This window comes from Lacerta agilis, chromosome 3 (assembly GCF_009819535.1).
Source record: "Lacerta agilis isolate rLacAgi1 chromosome 3, rLacAgi1.pri, whole genome shotgun sequence".
Lineage (NCBI taxonomy): Eukaryota > Metazoa > Chordata > Lepidosauria > Squamata > Lacertidae > Lacerta > Lacerta agilis.
The window spans coordinates 48,777,037-48,802,772 of NC_046314.1; the positions used below are offsets into that span (position 1 = coordinate 48,777,037).

The window sequence follows — 25,736 nt, forward strand, 5'->3', positions numbered from 1 at the left end:
TAAAGAAAAAAGAAACACAAGCTCTAAGAACAATACAATCAAATTGATAAACTCTAAAACAATAAAGCCATCCATACAAACAAAAGCACTTCATCAAAGATAAAACTGATATTCTATAAATGACTGGGTTACACTTAGGGAAAGCCTTCCTAAACAAAAACTTATTTAGTAGCCAACTAAGCACCATCATATTTGATTTTGGCTTGTAATTGATTACAGACAGTAGGAGCTGCAACAGCAATAGTCCCAATTTCTAGAATAGGCTAAGTGCACCTCTGGGGCATATGGTACTCTCAATATAGGCTGCAAATCTACACACACTTACCTTGCAGGAGATCCTGTTGAACTCAATTGGGCTTAATCTGAGTAGAGATATCTAAGATAGCACCACAAGTCTTTCAGATTTGTTCAGCTGAATAAATATTTGACTAGGCAAATTAAATCCTGTGTATATTTAAGATGCAAATGGAACAGAGATGAAAGGAAGAGAGGTGGTGACCCCCACCCCCACCCCAAAAAAACAATTTCACGATACATTAGAACATCATATTCAAACTTCAGGATGCAAATGCTGAAGTCCTAACTGATCTACTCTTAGCTTTCCTGGGTTACTGCACCTTTTAAAGAAAAGCCATAGAAAATCTGGAAAAGATTCAGGGAAGTGTGACAGACTGAAAAGTCTTTAATACAAGAAGTGTTTTGAAAGCCTGAAAAAGAGCTGTGTCTTTTATAGGGACAAGAAGGTACGTTCTAACACCTGTAAGATGCTATTATAAAGATGACGCTAATTTGTTTTCTGTTAACAGAGGAAAGAACAAGGAGTAACAGTTTTAAATGGAGGCGACTCAGGAAGGAACTACATGTTACAGGTCATACAAGGCTGTCACTGGAAACAGAAACCTCCAGTTGATTTCTTTCCTAATGCAAAGCAACACTTACTCACATGACATCACAGTATTGAATGTGCTACCACCCACAGCACAACACTGACTGCAGCTGAAAAGAATGGAGAAATGCAAAAGAAATGCAACCCAGGTAAATGTCTTGCTACTTGTTAATATGCACAATTTTTGGAGGCATCCTCATGTCAGTAATGTATAATTTTGCCTGGATTTCAAACTTCAGCATGGCATATATATAAAAGAGAGCAGCAGTCTTAATATACAACGGCAGGGAATTCCGAATAGTAGGTGCCACAGCACTACAGGCCCTATTCCTACATTGTGCAGTTCTTACCTCCTGATAAGATGGTATCTGCAGGAGACCCTAATTATTTTTCAGTCACAGGAATATATCTTCTGGAGTTCTCTTATGCACACCTTGATAAGAGGAATGAATAATTTGTATTTGGGTATTCATTCCAAAATGGATGTAGGAATTCAGTGTAGTGCTGTGGCAGTCATTCCATCTGTGCAAGCTTTTCAGCTTGCAGGACAGAACAATCCCCAACATGCACACACACTACCAAGCCAATTTCAGGGGGTGCATGGGGAGAGGAGAGGAGAAGTGGGGAAAGCCTTGATACCTTAGTGGAAGTCCTTGTGCCAGCTTCTACTAGCAGGAATAGTTAGCTGAATAAGCTATAAAGTGGGATAAAAGATAAAAATGTCAGTTGATTGTTGACTGATTCTTTATGCCATATAACATATAACATCCATCAGTTATTTCAATCACAACCATTAGATTAATTCCAAATGTTGTGAAGATGTTAATTATGTAATATTACTAATGACAGCTGGAGTTGGGATCTCTTCTGCCTTTGAAGAATGAAGGTTGTTTCATAAGTTCCTCATGGGGAATCATCAAGAAGTGCAAAGATTTTCACTTTAATTGCTGTTATCTAATTATCCTCTTCCAAACGGGAGATAATCAAAGCTGGAATGTGTCTTTAAGGCATTGATTTCGTAGCTATATGTGGTTTTTAATCTTGATCACATGTAGTAGCAGCAGCTGCATTATTCCAATTAGTTTTGAACGTCATTCTATCTGAGTACAGCATAGTGAATGATGTTGAAGAAACTGTATTTTCAAATAAAGAATATCTGGAGGACACCAAACATAAAGACAGGGAGAGAGGAAGCCCCCAGGTGCAGTGTAATTTGAATTTTTTTCAGGAGCATGCTTAGGATGATCTTGAAACTTCAGCCTCTGTGCATATTTCCCCCCCAAAACAGTCTCAAACTGATCATGCCTCTGAAGAAGATATTTGAAATACACTGAGCCCAATAAATATATATTTGCAAACCTGGAGGATTTATTGCTCCTTTTCTTTTACAATGAAACGGGTAAGGAAAGCATTTCCTAACAGTAAAATTCTGTACATGTGTACACCAGGACTAAGTCCCATTGAGTTCCATGGGGTTTACTGCTAGGTAAGTGTGTATAGGACTGCAACCTATGACTCTTGTATCAAGGGTTTCCAAAGTTTTAATTGTTGTTTTATAGCTCCTCACTCTTCTCAGTAACAGGGAATCCCAAAGGCCTTCTACAGGGACAGTTTCTTTGTGAGGAGAAAGCACTTGTGTGTGTCTTATATGTTCTATCTCTTTCCAAATGTACAGTGTGTGGGGGGATTAATCAAGCATACAGCAATACCTGTGTGAAACTATAAAGAGTGCAAGTTTCCTTCAGAGAAAAGAGCATTGGAGCCCCCATAAAGGCTCGTTCTTTTTAGTGTTCTGCAAAAACCTACAGTTCTATCCCACTTCACAGTGAAATTTGTTTTTCTGTGAGTCATTCTGGGTGAATGAGATACTATCAGCACTACTAGCCATGACAGGCCATTATGGCCTATTTAAGAAACCTGTTGTAGCAATCAACCCACTGCAACATAAACTTGATTCTTGTGTTGTCTGATAAGTGTGTGCAGATTATTAAAATAGTATGAAAAAAAATATTTTGCTTGAATAACTACTTCCTACATTGTGATTAACATGCATTCATCTAGCGAAGTCTCATGTGTTCTGTTGCAGAACTGCTAGTATATCTTCTAAACTGGTGTTTTCAGGACTCAGGCTGTGGTAAAAAAATTAAATTAAATTTAGGGAACACTGAGAGACTTATGAATCAAACTCAGACTGACAGCAGCAAAATGTTCCACCTACATGTATAAAAAAAACCTAAAGAAGAAATAGGGAAAGTGGCTTTCCTTACCACTTTGCAGGTGTCTTTTTTCTTTCCTTAGGCTGGGTTTTCACTTTGTACTGATGGCCTGGCAGTTTCTGAAGTGCCATTCCTTCCTACCTCAACAGGCCAATATGAGAAGCTCTAGGCCGGGCCATACATAGGCTTCTCCTTCAATTAGCATTAGTCGTTTCCTAAAAGGCAATGCTGGCCTGGGGTTGAGCTGCAGCATGGACTTTCCCTACATGGTCCAAAGCTTCAAATATTATTCTGGTGGTATGGGAAGGATCGTGGCTTAGTGCTGTAGCAAATGCTTTGCATGCAGAAAGGTGCAGGTTTAATTTTCAACATCTCCAGGTAGGACTGCGAGAGAACCCTGTCTGAAACAGTGGAGAGTTGCTGTCAGTCAGTGCAGACAAGAGCAAGCTAGATTGACCAGTGATCTGATTTAGTACAGTATAAGGAAACTTCCTTTAGTGCATATCATTAGCAGGTGCTAATTATCCTCTATGTCTTGACAAAGACTATAGTTTTGTTTTTGTTATGTGAGATAGGTGGGCAGGGGTGGTGGGAAAATAACCTTCACTGTGCTACATCTTCTTCTTCCAGTTCTATAAGGCAACTTTCTCAACCTGTTTTCTAATACCTTATCTTCTCCTCAGTCTTCTTTGTTCTCAATGCAGTTTTTAAGAAGGTTGCATTAGAGCATTCTGATCTTTAGTCGCTAAGGCCGCATACACACTAAACCTTCAAAGCACATCTGAAGCACATTCTTTTCCTCAAAGAATTCTGGGCACTGCACAGAGGCATAGCTGGGGGGCGGGCAGGGGGGGCACTGGGCGCCACACTGTGGGGCAGGGCGCACTTACCATGCCTGAGCCTTGCTTCTCTCCTGAGAGTGACACGTTGGCTCAGGTGCCTGCACGCTCCATGCTGCCCGAAACGGCAGCATGGGGCTTGCATCCCAAGTGGCTAGCTGTGCCACTGGCACTGTAGTTTACTCCTCACAGAGTTACAATTCCCAACAACCCTTTAAAACAACAGTGATCAGAATTCCTTGAGGGGAAAAACATGCTTCAGATGTCATATTGTGTACACAGCCTAAATTATTCAGATTGAGACTTTATGCAATTATTTGAAGGTAGGTCCCACAGAAATTGGCAAAGCCTTTCCCTGTGCACAGCATTCGGCTGCATGGTAGCACTTGCTTAGTACTGTATATCCCACTGAGTCTTATAAGAATTGCTAACTGCTACTACTACTATTTCTTCTTAAAATTTAATGTAGTGCATTCACTTTGCAAAATACTTGGTGAACTCTTTTGTCATCCCTCCCATAGCAGTCTGAGAAAAGTCACTATTGTTTCCACTACACTGATGGTGAACTGAGGCTCAGACTGAGTGTTACACATGATTCCATGATATATTTTTGTGTTAGCTTCCATACTGACTTTTAAGGGTAGCCCCATGTTAAGCCGAAGAATTGATGCTTTTGAATTATGGTGCTGGAGGAGACTCCTGAGAGTCCCATGGACTGCAAGAAGATCAAACCTATCCATTCTCAAAGCAATCAGCCCTGGGTGCTCACTGGAAGGACAGATCCTGAAGTTGAGGCTCCAGTACTTTGGCCACCTCATGAGAAGAGAAGACTCCCTGGAAAAGACCCTGATGTTGGGAAAGATGGAGGGCACAAGGAGAAGGGGACGACAGAGGATGAGATGGCTGGACAGTGTTCTCGAAGCTACTAACATGAGTTTGGCCAAACTGCGAGAGGCAGTGAAGGATAGGCGTGCCTGGCGTGCTCTGGTCTATGGGGTCACGACTGAATGACTGAACAACAACAACAACAACAACATGTTAAGCACATTGCAGTCGTCCACATGGAAGGTCACTAGACTAGAGCATGGATGATTGAGGACAGGTTATCAGGGTCCCCCCCCAAAAAAACAAGGGCAACCAGTGAGCAGCTGGAAGTGGGGGTTAAGCACCCCTAGCTGAGGAGTCTTCTTGGGACAGCTGCGACAGAGCAAATCCAGTCGCACTCCTAGTCTTACTAACTTGTTCCTTCAGATGGAGTGCAACCCTTCCATGTAAAAGTGTGGACGCAACAGCACATGTTTGCAAACACGTGTCTCACACTTCAGGGGGCCAGGGTGAGCGGCAGCTCCCCCACTACCGCACTGGCGTGGGAAGCGCCTCGCGTTATGGGGGAATCTCAACTACCGCGTTGCCTGGTCAGGAACTAGAGCGGAAAGCCTCTTTCGGAGTTGAGGCAGCAGGGCGGGAGGGCGCTTGCAGCTGAGCGCCTCCTGTCTGCGGGCCCTGCCCGGCTTGTCTTCGCCACCCACGAGCCCCTTTTCTCCCCTCTTCCCCCTCAGCCCTGCCGGCCCCCTGCCTTCCCCCACAGCAACGTTTCCCGCCTTCCTCTTCCACTCTCCTGCCCAGTCCACGCGCCCTTCTGTGCTGCTGTTCCCCGACTTCCCGCTCCCTATGCCCCACCCGCCTTCCACTGCCCCCCCCCCGCCCTGCTGCTTTCGGGGACGCTTCTCCGCTCTCCCCAGAGGCTCAGAGGCTCTGCTCGGCGGTGCCTTCCTCCTCCCCGCAGTCGCGTTGCTCTTTCATCCCTCGAGTTTAATTGCGCGCGCTTTTCCCCCTCCCTCGGCGGGCGGGGGCTTGTCCGGGGCCAGCGCTCCATGTGCGCGCCTGGACGGCTTATGGCCCTGCCCTCGCCTCTGTCATTTCTACGTCAGACGCGGAGCCGCCTCAGAGCGCTCCCGCTCTTTCTCGCTCACTCGAGAGACGCGCAGGGTGGCAGCCGCCTGCTCCCGCCTCCTCGGCTCCTGCCCGCCAAAGGCAAAGAAGGGACGCGGCTCCAGCCACGCGACGGGACAGACGGCGGCGAGCAGCGGCAGAAGCAGCACCCATGAGAAACATCTCTCAGCCTTGAGGAAGAGTAAGAGCGAGTGCTGCGGCTGTGTGTGTGTGTGTGTGGCGGGAGAATTGCAGGACAAAGAGAGAGCGCAGCACGTAGCTAAAGCCAAATCAGCGGGATCTTAATAGGCTGCGATGGCGAGATGTGGTTTAGCCAGTCGCCTGCTTTCGCGAAAGAAGCTCTCCTGCCTTGGGGTCCGCTCCCAAAGAGGGAGGGATAACTTTAGTTTCAGCACCACGGAGAGCGTCCGTCGGCTTTTGCAAACGCGGCTCTCTGAAGGCACCAGCTATTGACCAGGCTCCATGGGTTTGTGTTGCTTCTTTCCCACCCATGGATGCTGATCCCCACTTCTTTGTGCCTTAGCTTAGACTAGACATGTTTCCTTCACTTTCGTGTTAGATTTCTCCCTTCTTCAATTATTTTGTCCTTTTAATTTAGCTATTATTCTGTGTTTCCTTCTCTCCTGTTTTTTTGTTTTGGCAAAGGCATTATTTTAACACCCTTTTTCTTCCTTCCTTCCTTTCTTCCTCCTTCTCCTTGCAGGTGGCATACCTGGCTGTGGCAGAGATGAATGAAAGCATTGCCTTGAATGAAACCAGGAGCCCTGTGCCCTGGATCCAAGCCAGCAACCAGAATTATTCTCTGGAGCTCTCCTCCAAGCTCCCCATCTTTATCATCAACCCTTGGGATATTATGCTCTGCATTTCTGGGACCATCATTGCCTGTGAAAATGCGATCGTTGTGGCCATTATATTCTACACTCCCAACCTGAGAACCCCAATGTTTGTGCTTATTGGGAGCTTGGCCACAGCAGACCTACTGGCTGGAGTTGGCCTAATCCTCAATTTTGTTTTCCAGTATGTGATCCAGTCAGAAACCATCAGCCTTATTACAGTTGGCTTCCTAGTTGCCTCTTTTACTGCCTCTGTGAGTAGCTTATTAGCCATCACAGTTGATCGCTACCTTTCCCTGTACAACGCATTGACTTACTACTCTGAGAAGACTGCTCTCTGTATTCATATGATGCTGATCATCACATGGGGGGTTTCCCTCTGCTTAGGACTGCTACCTGTCTTGGGCTGGAATTGCCTAGAAGATTATTCATCGTGCAGTATTGTGAGACCCTTGACCAAAAGTAATGTGACCTTGCTGTCTGCCTCCTTCTTTGTCATCTTTATTCTCATGCTGCACCTGTACATTAAAATCTGCAAAATAGTTTGCAGGCATGCACACCAGATAGCACTCCAGCAACATTTTCTGACTGCATCTCACTATGTTGCAACCAAAAAGGGAGTCTCAACACTTGCTATAATCCTTGGGACTTTTGGAGCCAGTTGGTTACCTTTTGCTATCTACTGCGTAGTTGGAGATTCCCGCTACCCTGCTGTGTACACTTATGCCACACTTCTACCCGCTACCTACAATTCCATGATCAATCCTATCATTTATGCCTACAGAAACCAAGAAATTCAGAGGTCGATGTGGGTTCTGTTTTGTGGCTGCTTTCAATCAAAAGTGTCCTTCCGTTCAAGATCCCCCAGTGATGTCTAAGTGACTTCTTTCTCTGTGTAGTTTTGCACAAAGTGACAATATTTGACTTTTGTGAATTACAGTGCCTGGTATGAACCAGATACATGTTGTGGAATTGTTTTTTGGGGGGAGATGTTTAAACAGTAGCACTTTATGTGTGTGTATTCTTGAGAATGTGAAAAGTCTGAAGCTTTTGGTTGTGTGTGTGTGGGGGGGGGGGACCACAGTGTGGTTGTATACAAGATTGTGCATCACATTTGTAAAGTGGAGGCATTCCAAGACTACATAATTATAGCACTTTATTTTTAGCTGCTGAACTGCCAAAACAGTATTGCCATTTTTAAAGGGCAAAGAGAAAGAGAGAGAAAGAAGTAAAATATTGTCTGATTATTTGGGGATGTGAATGATAATATATTTTGCTGCACAGTATTGACAAATTATGACATTTTGTACACAAATAAAAAAATTCATTACATATTTTTATTTTGTGTGTTGAGCTGATTTAATAGCCTCTAAGAGCCTGGAAAACCTTTCATGATTACTTGAAAATATTAATTGGGTTTATCCTTCCATATGAAATTAGTTTACTTATGCAGAGGAACCATGTCATGAAACAAGTTTGTAAAATATACTGTTTTGTTTATTTTGTTTCTATTCAGTAGTAATTTATTTTCTGTAGAGATAAAGCTAATCAAGCATGTGTATAATATTAATTCCTCTAAGTCTTTAAAAGGCCTCATCACTATTCTTAGGTAAGATATGAGACTATCAAATAAAATTGTTTCAAGAGAGGAAGCAAGATCAAAGGGTTGTTCTGATTCTCAAATGATGGTTTCAGCTCACTGAGATATTATTCTATATGAGTCTCATTGAAATCTTCAAGAGTTCCAATTAATTTCCATTCATTTTGGGGGGAGGGGTAGCATCAGAGAAAATTTCTATATTTTCCCATTTGTCCTCCTTTGTGGCTTAGTTTAGATTTGGTCCATGTTTCCATCCTGACACACCTGCGCAAGCGCATAATAAATTGATTTCTGTGACAATCCACAGGCCCTAGGTGCCTCTTTTTGTCTGTCTTTGTCTGACCGATTCTTCAGAGTGACTTATGCACAGCTTGCTGGCTGTGTGCATTAGGCCACATTGTGATATAACCCATTCACTTATAATAAATCATTTTTTTTCCAGAAGCAGCAGGTGAGAATTACATCTTAGCTTGGAAGGACTTGCACATCTGAATCAAAATGAATAAATAAACCAATACTTTGAAACCATAGTGTATTGCAATATGCGTCTAGATTCAAAGTATCCTTGTGAGAGTTCCTACTTAACTAGAGTCACAAATGATTATTTATTATCACTTCTGCTTTGAATTTAAAAACTGCAGCTATCCAAATCATCTCTAATAAATTCTAGAAAGCAAATTCCATATTTTTTCTAGGCCATAAATTCTTTAAAGTATTTTAATCCAGATGCAATCTTTTTAAAGAAAAAAACAACAACCTATAGTTTAGACCAAATCATCTGGCATTTGTATCCTGCAACAGTGGAGACTCAAAAACCCAAAACTACATGAACACTTTGATCCAGTAACATTAAAATAAGGAAAACATAAACATGCTAAAATTCACAGTTAACAAAATCTGGGAACTGATAGTAATTGCTCCAATCCAGTGAAAGCAATATATATATGGGAAATAGCTCCTCTGACAGCAAGAGTAGAGACACTTTTTTCTCGAGTGAGGGCAGCATTTCGTTGGGTAATTTGTCAGGCTGCATACTGGTAGTGGGTGTGACTGAGGCAAAAGTAAATGGGGCCAAAGTTTGACAGGATTGCTTATTTTCTCTCTTCCAACTCCTTCGTGCTGTTTTTCACTTCCTCGCCATCTGCACGAAATTAAGCAAAGAGACATGACATGAGAGGGCGATATGCAGCTCTGCAACCTATGACTTGTATGGATTATGGGGCGGGGGCGGACAGGGAGGATCCTGGATTCAATAGCTGCAGCATTCAGATTCCTGCAGTTTTTTAAGGGATGGTGACACAATTTTGCCATGAAATTCATGCAATGCCAGTCACTTGTTGAGACATGGATGGGGGGGGGCAGAGAGTATGAATATAGTACAGGCTTCCTCAACCTTGGCCCTCCACATGTTTTTGGCCTACAACTCCCATGATCCCTAGCTAGCAGAACCAGTGGTCAGGGGTGATGGGAATTGTAATCTCAAAACATCTGGAGGGCCGAGGTTGAGGAAGCCTGATATAGTAGTTACCCCTTCCCTACTCCTCCAAGTTGCTGAACAAATCAGTAGGAGTATCGCTCTGTTAGCACTAGTTATGTAGAAGGACAGGCTCTGTGAGAGTTTGGTTGTGTTGGCAGTTCCCTAAACTGGAGCAAATGAGTATTGTGAGTAGAATGTATATGTTTGTTTTAATATCTGCAGCAGCTACACATCATTTGGCAACAAAGACTGTAAAGACCAAATCTTTTGGATCAGGTGATCCCTACATCTCTAGCTCCTCCCACTTATTTATTTAAGTATAGATCAACAAATACTATATAAAAATAGCACCAATGTAATTTTCACTTACAGGACTTGGGTGGCACTGTGGGTTAAAGCACAGAGCCTAGGGCTTGCTGATTGGAAGGTCGGCGGTTCGAATCCCTGCGACGGGGTGAGCTCCCATTGTTTGGTCCCAGCTCCTGCCAACCTAGCAGTTCAAAAGCATGAAGTGCAAGAGGATAAATAGGTACCGCTCCAGCAGGAAGGTAAACAGCATTTCTGTGTACTGCTCTGGTTTGCCAGAAGTGGCTTAGTCACATCACCCGGAAGCTGTACACCAGCTTCGTCGGCCAGTAAAGCGAGATGAGTGCCGCAACGTCAGAGTCGTCCGCGACTGGACCTAATGGTCAGGGGTCCTTTTACCTTTACCTAATTTTCACTTTGAGAGCACCATGCTTGAAATACAAATTTAGTCCATTGGTTAAGTATCAAACAACTGTAGAATGCCAAACATCAGGTATTTCATCTAAAGACCTAGTTAGGTACCACATGACCCGGAAGCTGTACGCTGGCTCCCTTGGCCAGTAACGCTAGATGAGCACCACAACCCCAGAGTCGGACACGACTGGACCTAATGGTCAGGGGTCCCTTTACCTTTAATTATCAAAATAAGGAAATGAAAGGCTATTTCACACAGGCATGCATGCCGCATGATCTCCCATCACTTTGCTGTCCAACTCTTGACGACTTGCAGTGTGAACTGCTTTTACTGGAAAGTATTGCATCTGAGGTGACATGAAACCTCTGCTTGTGTTTGATCTGGGAAGGCTGTTTCCATACAACAAAGCCATCACCTGGCATGCTGTCATCAAAGGATGAAGCATGTATAAACAGTGCCAACTAGTTTCAAGGAATAATACTGCTTACACTGTACCTACTTAGTATATATAACATCAGACAGACAACAATATTTTGTAAATTTTTGGCTATTTGATCATTAAGCTGTGCTAATGATATGTGAGCAATGTCTTTAGTTGCTACTTATATAATCCTGTTCCACCATTACCTAAATAAATTAAATTTACAGTACACCAGCATTTACTGAATAAGGAATACATAAACAAGAGGTGATAGTTCCACTGATTGACATCTAATTCATTTCACATAATCTTTTGTGATATAGTAAAGTTGTGCATCTTTTACAATGCATGCAGATGTTTATTGAATGTTAAGGTGTGAAAACATGGGAAGAGCAATCCTTCACTCATATTACTTTGGAACAGATACAGAATATGCCGCTGCTACATTGGCAGAATTGTTACCGTATACAAGGTGTGCTCAGGAGGGGACAAGAAAAATACACAAAATACACAATACACAAAAAATACACAAGCAGAAAATACAAAAAAATGGCAGTCATGGGAATTCTGCCAATACCTGACAATCCATGTTCTACACATGGAGGGAGCCAGTGAACCCATGATGATGGGGACCCTCACCCAACACACACACATGGGAATGATCCAATACCACACTATGCCCATGAACTCAATTCAGTCTCTACTCCTGCCAGCCCCAAAGCAAAGATTCAGATTCATTTATATTGCTCACAACCACAGTTTTATAAGCACAAAGGAAGCAAGAAGACACACCACAGCGCTCACCTAGCTCTTTAGGCAGGATACCTACAAATATTACACACACACCTCCTGGGGCAAGTGTTCAAGACTCGTTTAGAAAGTTTATTTTGTAGGGCAGCTGAAGGAAGGCACAGGACCTACAACAGGGGCAGACACACAACAGCAGCAACCTCCAGTGGCTCACTCCATAAGGCATGGATTTGGAAAGCAGGAGATGAGAGCTTAAGCCTATCGGAGGAAATGTGGGAAAATACCCTACTCACTTTGAGGGGAAGTCATTTCAGAGGGCACTGCATGTGCCTAACCATTTGAAGTTGGAACGTGCCTGCCATTTTGAACCTGGAAATTCCCTGATTAGTGAATCCTCTTCTTTGAAGTGAATAGGCCAGTCTACACATTGAAGCACGTGCAAGATTCTGCATTGTTGCAGGGCTATCTTGCTAACACTCATTCATGGTAGGATTGTTTTTAATATTAATTTCCCCAGATGATTGGGCACAATCCAACCATAGGTATGCATTTTAAGTACTATTAAGTTAAGTGGTTGTATGGGGTATGAAGGGATTTAAATGTACTGGCCTATATCCAATTTAGTGTTGAATAACTGTTCCCACACCCAGTTTTTCATCAGTTGGCATTCCATGCCACTGTGCATGTTCTTTGGAGGTCCCCCCCCCATGTGTTTTGTCCTTCTGCAAAATGTAGTGCTTCCACCACCCCAGCCTGCTGATAATCTCTTTCTCTCTATTGTGCATGGGCAGTGCCATTTTGGATACAGAAGCAACACCATGCACACCCTAAACATTGGAAGTAGAGGGCTTTTCAAAAACAAAGTTTTCTCTAATGTCACTTGTAATTGCTGACTTAATGCTGAATCAAGCTGAGTGGGGTGGTTGTCATCACTAATTAGACAACAGTATTAGGAAGGAAAGAAATGGAGTTCCCTCTTCCCAGTCTAACTTCATGGCTGCATAATAGTTGATGCTGTCAGACCCTTCATTTCAGATGGCTGCAGTTGTAAAGAACATCCCTCCCTCTCCCGCCCAACCTAAGAGGTGTCTGGTGCCATCAGAGCTCTGTGATATGTGACCTTTTCTCCACAAGGATGCACACTGTTCTCATAAAAACCCACAGAAAACATGTGTACAGCATAATATTTGAAGATCGTGCAAGTGTCTGTTCTGCCTCGTGTACACTCATTGGGAACCCTCTGCCACTCATGTAGTGAGTATATAGACACTGACATTATGTTTGCAAATGATGACATGTGCTGATTTATGTGGGTCTTTCTCCCCCTTGAATATTAGTGTATACATGTGGTGGAGCAGACCTCAGAAACTTCAGTATCTCTGGCAGAACATAACATCTCTTATTAAAGGGGTTCCACAACCATATTGGTATGAACGCATGGTCTCCTATATCAGGACAGCTACATTTTAACCATTCCCCAATAATTTATAATACTGAAATCAATAAATGTTAATAATTGGATAAAATCTTAATTTTTTTTAAAAAAATGTGCTACTACTCAGAAGACCAATATGTCTGAACATTACTACTACTACTACTACTACTAATAATAATAATAATAATAATAATTTTATGTATATGTCATGTCAAAAAATTCTCAGCTTGCAAATCATTTCTGGGAAGGAGTATTCCTAAATGAGGAAGGGAACGCTTTGGTTTTGTTGTGGTTAACTCTTGGACTAGAAATGACGTCAATCTAGTTACAGTGAAAAAATGGCCTTTCATTTTCATACTCAGGTTGAATCTGCAAGGGTACCTGAGCAGAATAACATTAGCACCAGCTATGACATTTCTGCCTTTCCAAATAAGAGAAGCCTCTAGTTATATGCAAATGTTGAAAGCACTTCGGGGAAGAGATAATATTCACAGTGTAATTTTGCATGTCTTAACTTTTCCTGCTTAGAGGGCTCTTTAAAATTTAGTAACAAGCACTAGAGAGAAATCCCAGTGTGAAATAAATGAACTAGAGATTTATCAGCAAATTTGATTATATTTTATTTGAGTTTTATCAGAACCATAGCTCTCATTTGCTATGTATAATTATCATAGCATATCTGAATAGTATAGTATAGTGCTGCTTTTCACCAATTACTGTTGTTGTGAATTAGTCACTGTTCTTATATGCATATGAGATTTCCAGACATTACATTGCCTTTTTCATTCTTCATTGCCTTTTGGCTATTTACAGTCTGCATCCCTGTGTCTGAATGTGTGCATGTTTAAGTGGGAACAACAACATCTGATGGGAGGGTGTTCCACAGGGCAGGTGCCACTACTGAGAAGGCCCTCTGCATGGTCCCCTGTAACTTCGCTTCTCGCAGTGAGGTAACCACCAGAAGACCCTCAGAGCTGGACCTCAGTGTCCAGGCAGAACAATAGGGGGGGAGATGCTTCTTCAGCTATGTGTATATACTCATACATATCTTCTAACAGAGGATTATGCTTCATGTATCTGATGAATTTTGAATATTTTAGCACATACTTGGGAGGTAGAATTGAAATTGCAATCTAGCCATTGCTTTTTTCAACAAAAACAACCCACAAAGTTATTCTAGAGACCATAAATCTATTCAAAACTATTTTCAAATTCTACAGTTTTGAAGCAGTAGCTTTAAATTCTGTTTTGGATGCAGCGGCTTTTTGTAACTGAGTGTGAAGATTTGCGTGCAAAGTCCACCGGAAGTTAAGCATATTTGAGTCCCAAGCTATCCAAAAAATAGGATGTAAATGTGTTTGAATGCTGATGAATCATGCAAAAAGTAATTGTAGTTTAGTTTTTGTTTTGAAATTTGAAATTACAAAAATGGACACCACCCAACATATAAATATTAGTTAAATTATTTAAGTAGCCTTTCACATAAATCAATGGGACATGACTATTCTTAATTTTAACTGGATCCAGGTGTGGATTCTAACTCAAGAAGGTGGGCCCCACAGATTATATAAGGCACCGACACATAATGGCAAATTATGGCTTCTAGAAGGACATCATTCAACATAAAACACTCAGCCAAACAAATATCCAATAAAAACTTGGAAGTGTTCTGGATGCTGCTGTAGTCTATTTAATTGTGTGTGTACGCATGTGTATGTGCATGTTCTGTTGTTTTAGTATTTCTATTACTTTCTGTTAACCCAATGCAAGCAAAAGGTTAAATACTTAGACTACAAGAGAATAATAACTAGGTACACTGTCCCCACTTTAAAATAACTAAGTAGGCCAGCCCCATCCTAATTTTCACCTCTGGGGGTGGGGATCACGCTCAATAGTTTGAGAAGCTCAATAAGCTCTAGAAGTTGTGTGTTTCAATAATGCTGGAAATTACCTCTAATTTCTGCTTGAGTGTCAACTGTTATTGGATTTTAATTACAATCAAATCAACCCATTCATATGAACACTGGGTGGTGGTGGCAGGTGTAGGAGGAAGAATATGTTGCAAGCACGTTTTCATTTTAAAAAGAAGAAGAAAGAAGCATTTGAACTGAAACATCCTACACACACATCAGCAAAACATGGTTTTCAGATTTTAAACGGATGAACCTGGTGAACTTCTACATCTGTTCTGCATCAATTTATGTCACAAAATGCTCACAGATATATAAGTAAATGAATAAATTGACAGCACTCCAAAGCCAAGCTCTTTATTAGATGAGCTACACCAATGGGGTAAGTGCCAGAGCCCTAAGCCAGAGTGCATTCTATCCTTATTCAACAGGAGTTTTGCCTGAAGGGTCCACAAAAAGCTGATGCAGTATCAAAGCCTTCAGTGTTAATTTTGCTAGCCTGCTATTGCTAAAGGCACTATCCAGTTAGAGTTAAGCATTTTCAAGTCCCACTGGGTGCTATTCACACTGGTGGACGAAGTTGGGTGTGGGGAGGTGGTCCGCCCCGGGTACCATCTGGGGGGGGGGTGTGACATCGCGGCTGTGACGCTCACCGCACACACCCCACGATGTGCAGTGCTCGCCACGCACCCCCCGCAATGCCACACAAACACCCCAACGCGCACCATGCCCCCTGGGGCGTGCGCCAGCCACGCCCCCGGATGTACGCCGCTCCCAGTGCCGGAGCAGGTAGCTTCACCACTAGCTATTCAAGTATATTTTAAGAGTAAACTCACTGAAATTTATTAGCATGACTAAGTTAGGTCCATTAATTACCACTTAGTTGAATATCACCCATTGATTTCCATGGGAGAATAGATTCCTTACTTACCACTCTTCTAATCATAGAATAGCTTCTGTGTTCTACCAAACCAGGGTTATATCTATTCCTCATAAATTCAATAAAAGGAAACCAATTTATACAAAAAGTCTCTATTGCATTCTTCTCTCTCTGTTGTGAAAAAAAAACCTCATGAATTTCATCATCTCTATTTGCTACTCTTCATAATTTAATTAACAATTCCTTTAGAGCATGGGCTTCAAAAGGAATTGTCAGGGAACAGTCAGTGCCCAGCGGGGTGGTGCAGGGGCTGTCAAGGGATGGATAGCCCCATCACTGTGGGGATAGCAGGGGGACTTCCAGCGGGAGCAACAGGAAGGAAAGCAGCCCAGTGGAGAGAGGGCTGGGGGATGCTCCGGGGATCCAACGCCGACTCAGAGGATCCAGCCAAGAGGGAGCAATGACAGTTCTGTCATCCCAATTACACAGGGGTGTGAAACGTAAGGAGGGAAGGAGGAGACTAAGGTTGCCCAAGTTCTTATGTTGGGATCTGAAAGTGACTAAGCTGGTCATGGACTTTTGAGCTCTGCACTGTACATATCTGCACAATAAAACCTGTAAATAACGGGACCTGAGTCGAGCCTCTTTACTCATGAGGAACCACAGCAGAACCCTTGCAGGAATTATGCCCCTTTTTTGCCACCAAATGTTTTGCACCTGCCAACATACCAAATTGATGTTGTCCTTCTACATACAGATCCTCGTATCAAAGTAAAATGACTGTATAGAATTTTTAAAAAACCAAAGGTTTCTTGATAATTTGAACAATGACTTACTAAAACTTCTTCCAAAAGGGTCTGATTACTGGGCATTCCCATCAGACATAACATTACCCATTATTATCTATTATTATCTATTATCTATTATCATTATTATTAATTATTATTATTATTATTATTATTATTATTATTATTTTATATATCCAATCAACATGCTGTTAAGTGCCACTGATAAAGTATTTTACAGTATAATGATTTTCTTTTAAAAGGAATTTCAAAGAAGGCTGCATTCTTCTCTCCTTACAAAAAGTAAGAACAGAATTCAACTAAATATTCCTGGTAGACAGTTCCTGGAAAACAGTGTACATTATTTTACACAGGAAAGTGATAAGGTGTCTAATTACCAAATTTGCACATTTTCCCAGGCCACAGTTCTCAGGTGTGACTGCCTTTCAATTGTTACTCTGATAAACTGCATCCTTATAAGGAAACAAACTAATTCTGTGCTGTATCTTCTTCCAAGAATAAGAATTAGCTTGTTTTGGAATCTTTGTTCTGCACTAAACTTCAGAAACAAAAGTGAACATTCAAAGGGAATTATAGGGGAAGAAATAATAAACGGGTGTACTGACCAGAGCTTGGATGACTATTTGAGTAGGAATTTAGGTTTTGCTCTGATAAGTGATTAATTTCATGATACATTTTGTATGACTAAATATTTACCACAGTTGTAATAGTAGCAAGTAATCTTCTGCATCACAGGAAAATAAATAATATGATCACCATACCTGCAGGCAGATATGATTTGTCACTTCTGGTTAATGTTATGTACTGTAGGGAAAACTGAATCTATTTACAACTTAATGCTACAAAAAAGGTAATCTCCACAAGATCTAAGAGGTAAGAAAATTAAATTACTCTGAATTCTTTAGTCTGCTCAGAGGAGACATCTTCAGCATGGTTAACCCTTTCAGTTTTTTAGTTATTATTTCCATAGAACCAGAAATTTAGAATGAAAGTCACAGTTTATCAACTCCAGCTCTCAGACCTAGTGCAAAGAATCCTTACCAGGATGTCTGGAGGCAGTTCTGGGATGGATGTCAGCAGAGGCTTAATCCAGATAAAATGGAAGTGATATAGCTTGGTGGGAAACCTGCTGATCTGAATCGAACTGTGAACAAATGGGGTAGGCTGGGGTTGTACTCCCTCTGAAAGACAAAGTTATCACACAGTGTTGTTGTTTTACCTGTACTTGGTGCTATCTATGGAGGCACACATGGTATTGGTTATCAAGGGTGCCCTTTACCAAATTCAGCTGATATATCAGCTGCATCCCCATTTAGGAAAATGGAACTTGCTACAGTCATTCAATGCCCTGGTTACACATTCTGTGCATCTGCCTTTAAAGAAGCTTCAGCTGCTGAATAATGCAGATGTATGGTTGTTTGTGAGCATATATAGGCAATCAGAGTATATAACACCAATTCTGTGCCAGCTGCACTGGTTGCCAGGGTTAGAAAGAGAGGTTTGGAAGATATATTTTGTAAAAGAGTTAGCACAATGGTGATTGCTCCAATCACATTAAAACTTGGTTAGATTGCAAATAAGTGAATGTTTTACTCACAGAGTTTCCAGAAGTTGCATCAAACAAGTATCCATCTGTTGACAGGAAAACAAAGGAGAGAAAAAATGTTCCAAATGACTTAAAAAGAAAAATAATCTGTTTCCTTACAAAAAGGATCATTCAATATTTGGGTTAGTGAAGATGCAGGCTGTAAAATCTCCTTCAAGAAAGATACAGTTCACTTGCAGGGAGCCATGGCCACATAGCTTCTCGCTTGCTCCAGGGGGCATGAAGGGAGAAGAAGAAAAGGATGGGGCAGAGGCTGCCCAGAGCCTGCTAAACCATACCCATGCTGGCAACTTGAGCTCAGGACTCAGATTAACCCTTTCATGCACTCAAGTGTTAGTAACTGTATATTGCAGCAGCCAGTGCATTTCCAAACCCAATTTAAAGACTTTAATGCCCTAAATGACTTGGAACCAGGTTACTTAAAGGACCGTCTGCAGCTGCATGAAGCTTCCCAGGCCACAGAGACCCTCTGCCTGTGCCTGCTGGCAGGACTTGCCAGGTTTTTAGACAGGAGAGACACAGCCTTTTCTCTTGTGGCCCCATCTCTGTGGAATGTCCTTCAGCTGAAAACATTCCTGGCTCCCTTCCTATTTTTAAATGAGTCTTAAAGATCTGAATGTCTGTCTGTTTTTGATTGATTATATCTGTTTTGTCTGATTATGTCTGTTTTTGAACATTATATATTCTGTAGTTCTGGTTTCAACTGTTAGTAATATTTTTATTTTTATTTTTATTTGAAATGTTACCTAACTGTTCTTGTATCATTTATTTGTAATGTTGTGTGTGTGTGTGTGTATGTATGTATGTATGTATTACTGTTACAAGTTTTTATGTTCTTAGTTTGTAAACCACCAAGAGGTGGTTTTTCCCTATAAAGGTGATATAAAAATAATCTAAAGAAAATAAAGAAAAAGTGTTAGCTATAGGGTACATATGTCACCTGCCCCAAGTGGTGTGGGAAGGTTAAAAAACCCAGAGGGCGTGTACCTATGCATATATCTCCAAATATATGCCCATTATTCTTTGAAAAACATCCCAGTCAAGACATTCATCCACCTCTCATGGAAGTTTGATCTGTTACTATTCATAGTCTTTTGTTGCAATGCATTTGCTCATAATATTTGATCTAAATCTTTCTTCCTGTAATTTTAAGCAGCTCTCAAACTGACATCTTTTATCCTAAACCCAGTTACTGATGGGTATCATTATTCAGTGGTGAGGAAAAAGCACTCAGCACCCTTTCACAGGCATCCTGCAAGTCTGAGCTTTTGGAATTAGAATAGGTTCCCAAATCAAAGCATTTATGAGCCCTAGTTTGAATTAATCCTTTCCCATTTGACAAGCATGTTCTACATTGGTGACAATGAGCCTATATAAGTGCATGAGGTAATGTTGCAGAAGGCTGCAAAGTACTTTCACTTATGTACACAGACCAGCTTTGAGTCCAAGGTACAATTTACATATGGAGTTGAGGGGTGGGACCTGGTGCTGTGATCTTACTTCTCCCCACCCCCATGCATTGAATGTACCTGGTTTGCAATCATCTGCACAAACCTAAGCAGCACCAGCACGTCAACCAATAAGACCAAGAGAGATTATGTGTTTCTCATGCGTATCAAGTGAAAGTTCACAAACAACAGATAAGTAGGGCTCTAAAGATGGGGGTTCCTGTGTACAACACATTTTTCTACACATGGACAACTGGAAGCTTTCTTCCTTGGCATAAAAACTTTCTGTATGAAAAGTTTTTAAATTTTATTTTATTCTGTTGTGTGTGCCCCCACCTACAACCTGAAGTGGTAGAGCCCCCAAACAGCTTTCCCTCCTCATCTGCCATTTATGAGGAGGACATGGGTATAGTAAGGATGGGATGGAGTTAGAGAGGAACTAATCTGTCATTGTCAGTTTAACACTCTCATTTTTCCAGTCTTCAGTTCTTCCCATTTCAACATCAGTTCCTGATTTTTTCAAAAAGTCTGCAGGAACGTTTCTACACATTTTTGCATGCAATTCTCCTAATATGTAGGGTTATATGCTACTTTTTCCACAAACAACTTTCGCTAAAATTATGCATTTTCCTTAAAACTTTGTCCTAATACACACTTTTTGCATGCATCTTTTGGTTGGAGATCTGTAACACAAAATTAGGAGGAATGAGAATTTTGAAGGAAAGCTCTGTTTCAGTTTGCATATTGGGTTGGTAAGAGCAAAGGAGGCAAGTTTGGGTCCCCCCCCCCATCTCTAATTACAATAAAGGGGACCTACTTCTTGGACTGCCTGGTTTGAGGAGTCTGAGGCACAAAGTGAAGGATTGCTAGTTCTGTTGAATGTTACTACTCTGGCTACTCTTGTATGTAATTGTCAGTGTTCCTTGTTTGGATAAAGAAATATTGAAGGCGGCAGTGAACTTGGCTTCTTATTTTTGAAGCAAGAACTTAGCTATCAACCCACACACACACTGGCATATCACCATTAACTTTGAAATTGCCATCTTGCCACCCCTTCACTGAATGCAGTTAATAAAAACCAATCTGTGTTAATCATTTAGTTGGCCAGATCCAGGACTACTTAAAACATGAGAAAATCAATCTTGGTTAACACATGCTACTCAGTGACTAATGGTTGTAAGATTTATTTAGCACCAGCATATGCAAAGTTCTGAAATATGGGGGAGATGAGATGGAAATTGAAATTCCAAATGTGTATACACTGAAAACAAAACAATTTCTTATACGACTCCTTGCATTCCCTTCCAAATTGGACAGCTTGTTGACTTCTGTGTTCTGGACTCATTGTGCTGCCAACCCAGCATTACAATACTGTCAGTTTTAATTATGCTAATTCATTCTACTGATGACACTGCAAACTTGGAAAACCCACTGCTTCCATTGACGCAAGATTACAGTGTCATACGCCCAGTGGTATTTTGGTCTTTCTTTGCTGCTTTTTCCTTTCTCGGTAAATTTCAGCCTGGAAGTGATTGGATTTGCAACTGAAATGGAGTCAAACTAATGAACTACAATGTGTAACCAAGCTAACTTGAAAAAGCTTCATGTCATCTTTTAATGTATACCTGAAGGAGCGTCTCCACCCCCATCATTCAGCCCGGACACTGAGATCCAGTGCCAAGGTCCTTCTGGCGGTTCCCTCACTGCGAAAAGCAAAGCTACAGGGAACCAGGCAGAGGGCCTTCTCGGTAGTGGCACCCGCCCTGTGGAACTCCCTCCTTTCAGATGTCAAAGAGATAGACAGCTACCAGATATTTAGAGGACATCTGAAGGCAGCCCTGTTTAGGGAAGCTTTTAATGTGTGATATTTTAATGTATTTGATTTTTGTTGGAAGCCGCCCAGAGTGACTGGGGAAATCCAGCCAGATGGGCGGGGTACAAATAATAATAATAATAATAATAATAATAATAATAATAATAATAATAATAATAATAATAACTCAGTGGAGCTTTGTGCTGCAGTTGGTTAATATGCTGCTGATCTAGATGGACAGATAACCCGACCTGGTAGAAGGCATGGCCCTATATTCCTACAATCATATCAAGTTGTGCCAACTTCATGCATCTGTCTACTACAAAAAATGCAAATAAAACTATAAACAAAACTGCTGATTGTTTTTTAAATCTTAATATCCTGGGTACCTGGTGGCAAGTTTTACTGGTGTGCGTGATCCCATGGCAGAGGTTGGTAAGTAGTAGTCCAGCAGGCCAACAAGTCCAAAGTCCAATTTCCTACCCCTGCAACTGATCCAGAGGTCAGCATCTGGCAGTCAGTCCCACACAAGCAAAGTCTCAAAGAGAGCCCTGGAACATCCAAGATGTGGCCCAACCAATGTGGGAACTTGAGCAAATGCAGCTCCTTAGCTCTGCTGCCCCTTTTATACTCTGCATGCTGATTGCAGCCTCTGAGCTTGATGAGGCATGTGACCCTCACCTGTTCCAAGCCTACTCCAGCTGAGGAATCACACCCTTCCTTCCAGAGCCAATGAGCCCCACCTGGCCAGCTAGGGAGCTAGGCTGTGGGCCCTTGCCTGCCTCAGCCTCCTAGGGCATACCTCCTTACAACTCAAAGCCTGCCATATCAGGGGAGACAGGGGGCTCTCTGGCTCTGGTGATGGGTCCTGCTGCTCTGGTTCCTATGCATTGACCCCACCCCCTTGCCATCCTCCACTGAACTGTGAGTACTTTCTACACCAACCTCTCCTTCTCCATCCCCATCCCCATCTTGCCCCAGTGTGTCTCATTCACCCCTTGCTAGGATCCTCTTCCTTTTCACCTTTGTCCTGCCAGTTCATTACACTTAAGCTATATGGTTTTTAACATCTGATTTTATTGGCAATTTGGATGAGTAATTTATATTTTAAGTAAAACACTTTGAGGTTTTGACAATTAAGTGATATATAAATTCTTTTAGATAAAAAGCATAAATATGTGGGAACAAGAAGTGCAGTTCTATTGCTGCCATATGGCTGGTTGAAGGGCTGTGGGAAGCAGTGTGCATGCCACTGCAGTGACAGAAAGGAAGGCCAACCTACAGGATGGTACTTGCATTACCAGAGAACAGGTACTCCTGCAGGAAAATGGCCACAGGTGAGTCATGCCCTTAGAAGTTGGGCAGGGCCATCCATTTAACTTTTTTATCCTCAAAGTGACCCCCCAATGTGAGGTTTATGGTGAGATGGTGGATCCGCTCCATTCTTTCATAATTTAGTGGGAGTGATTCATCATGGGCTAACTGTAGTGACAAGGCACGGTAAAACTAAGTTTGGTTCTAGGGGGTCTTTTGGCTGTCCCCATGTGCTATTGTTGGAAATAGAGAACAGACTCTTTCTGTGCATTGGAGTGGCATTTCTGGTGATCTCAATCTTATTACTATGATGTCAACTTGCTATTTATCTGCTGCTTGAATTTATAACTCCATTTTAAGTATTATTTTAGCTGTTAATGCTAATTTTATATTGGATGAGGTGGATATTGTGATTTTGCTGACCTATTAGCATGGCAATGAGAGTTTATTCCCCAGGGTATATTTCCAAGGTAAACTGGGAGGACAAGAGCCTAGGGCAGAAGTTAGAGAAAGCCTCTCCTCCTTAGCGAGGGGAGGGGTTGTGAGCGGGAGCCGGCTCCAGCATTGAGGCGGGGGCGTTTCGCCCCAGCCCTACCTAGCCCCGCCGCCGCGCCGCGCCCCTAGCAGTCAGCCAATAGGGCTGACTTGGGGGCGGGGATTTGCTGCACCTGGGCAGCAAATTCCTCATATGGAGAGTAGACTTATTTGCTGGAGCTCAGTTTTGTTGCACTAGATATGTGAGAGATGGTGTGGCTAGATCAGGCTGTAATTAAGTAACTGCACTTATTATAATATCATGTGCTCTTTCCTCACTCTTCTCTTGGTTGCCTTCTCCCCTCAAGGCTCTGTGGTCCCATAGCAACAGAAACCTGTTTTATTTTTTACTTTACACTGGCATGGCATACAGTGACAGTGGGGTGAATCCAAGGAGCACCTCATGCTAATGAAAATTAGGATCTACATAGAAAGGCATCTGTGTTGTGTGAATAATTCTGAGCATGTGATATATACTGAAGTGGTTTGAGAGAATAAATGCTATACCCAGTGTATACTCACTTGACATTTGCATCTAGTCCAATTGGCTGTTTAGATTTTGTTCCAAAAGCCTGTAAGACTGTGTATACTGTACATTACTATACAAAAATGCAGCTAAGTTGCTCTTTTTCTCAGTTTGGATCAAAGCTGGTTTGGGGGAAATTAATCAAAATGCACAAGAAACATCAGGGTAGATACAAGGTAGATATGGATTGTGGCCAATGTTGTGTGTACGCTGCTTTCCAGACCACCAGTGTGAGCACATTGGATGCACAGTAAAATGGAATGCATACATAGCCTAGATGTCTTTGAGCAGAGGTGATAGTGGGACAAATGAAAATACTATGATGTCATCACTCTGTCAGGAGAAGGCGAGTCTGAGAGGAGACAACATGGCACCCCTTTAAGAAAAAGTTTAGTAAGTTTTCAAAAACAACAACATACAAACAATAAAGAAACAAAAAGAATGGCTGTACGGAGCACATTATTGCAGTTGGAATAAAATAAATTAAAGGTTTGGTGCACTCTTGCCAACATCAAAATTAAGAGTCAATTAAGGGTGGTGCTGAAAGCCTACTAGTAAAGGCAGTACACTGAAGCTGCTTGCCAGGTGGGACAGAGTCACAACACTAGGTTCCGGACAGATGGGGCACTGTTGCTTACTTGGGAGGGAAAGGACTAGGGGCAAGGAAGCAGAGAGGTCAACAAAGTGCAAACACACCAGCAGGAACACAGATTGTCTCCACTGGTGCATATGGCCTCCCCTTGCCTCTCCTGGTAAATAACAGTCGCCCACCTGCTGGGTAGCTAGCAAAGTGGCTCAGTCCAACCCCTTGATCCATTCTGGTTATGTAGTCATCTGTTGGGGGTGCTCTGCTCCTGGATTTTCTGCATGAAATGGGTGTGTGGATTAAATGTTACGAATGCCAGGGCACTGTGTTTCAATGTAATACTTTTTGAGCCACTTGAGCTCCTATAGTTTGAATTCACCAGAGCTCCAGAGTTAGTTTCTTTTTCCACTCTTGTTACGTAGCAATAAATGGTGGTTGTGTTTAAGAGGCCTGCTTTCTCCTTATGTGTATTCCTATTACCCCAACGAAACAATGGCCTAACTCTGCTTTATGCATAGATCTGTGTGACAACTTAAACCACTTCTATGTTTCAACTTTCTTAAAATCTGTTGCCTACTGCATCTGAACTTAGTGGGATTTACTACTGCTAAGTAGAGTACAGTACACATATTTAGAATTGGCCTACTGGGAACGTGTGTTCAGATGCAGTATGAAAGGGAGATGGAAAAAATGCAAAGTTTTAAATTAGGAAGATATTAGTACCCCTAGTCTTTGGAAGAATTAGGCTAGTTGGTTCAGTGGGTATGGCTTTGCTTTGCATAATGTTTCTGTGCCTTCTGCCATACTTTCTTTTTCTCTGCTTGCCCTCTTCTCTGAGCACCAGCCATGCATTATCACTCTAATATCCCCAGTGCAACTGCCAGCAAGCAGGAGCTCTTATACAACACTTGCTCTCAGGGATTGTCTTTTCCCAGAAATTATTCATTCTGCTTTTCTCAAGAGTCCTCAAGTCTATAGCACTGGAATGGATGCTAACCCTTCAAATGTTGAGACAAAAGTGGTCCAGGTTTTCATTCATATTTTTTTCTTGCTCATTGTTTCTTATTCATCTGTACACAAAAGATAAGTGAAACATGCTTGAAAGATGCAAATTTGCTGTAAGAGAAGTAACGGCACATATGAATATGAAAAATGACTCGATCCACAAGCCAATTGAGCAGA

The 25,736-nt window shown here is 41.9% G+C and overlaps 1 protein-coding gene and 1 long non-coding RNA gene across 5 annotated transcripts in view; one reads left to right on the top strand and one right to left on the bottom strand.

The window, feature by feature from the left end:
• GPR6 (G protein-coupled receptor 6) overlaps positions 1–8,067 on the top strand; it is a 35,973-nt gene extending 27,906 nt beyond the window's left edge. The window contains exons 2-3 of one of the 3 annotated variants that reach the window (XM_033143581.1): positions 807–1,035; positions 6,598–8,067. In XM_033143581.1, the coding sequence (XP_032999472.1) occupies positions 1,006–1,035; positions 6,598–7,605 (1,038 nt within the window). In that variant the 5' untranslated portion in view covers positions 807–1,005 and the 3' untranslated portion in view covers positions 7,606–8,067. Of the gene's footprint in view, positions 1–806; positions 1,036–5,924; positions 6,076–6,242; positions 6,361–6,597 lie in introns of those variants that run through there. The other 2 variants (XM_033143582.1, XM_033143583.1) reach the window with 2 other exon arrangements.
• A 913-nt stretch (positions 8,068–8,980) lies between these two features.
• On the bottom strand, positions 8,981–18,359 carry LOC117043657. 2 transcript variants are annotated; one of them, XR_004426215.1, is made up of 3 exons: positions 18,325–18,359; positions 17,769–17,908; positions 8,981–9,468 (listed from the first exon to the last, which is right to left on the bottom strand). It is a non-coding gene; the product is annotated as an uncharacterized LOC117043657 (long non-coding RNA). The 2 variants fall into 2 exon arrangements; XR_004426216.1 differs by lacking the exon at positions 8,981–9,468 and adding an exon at positions 10,258–10,294.
• Positions 18,360–25,736: the final 7,377 nt, after the last annotated feature.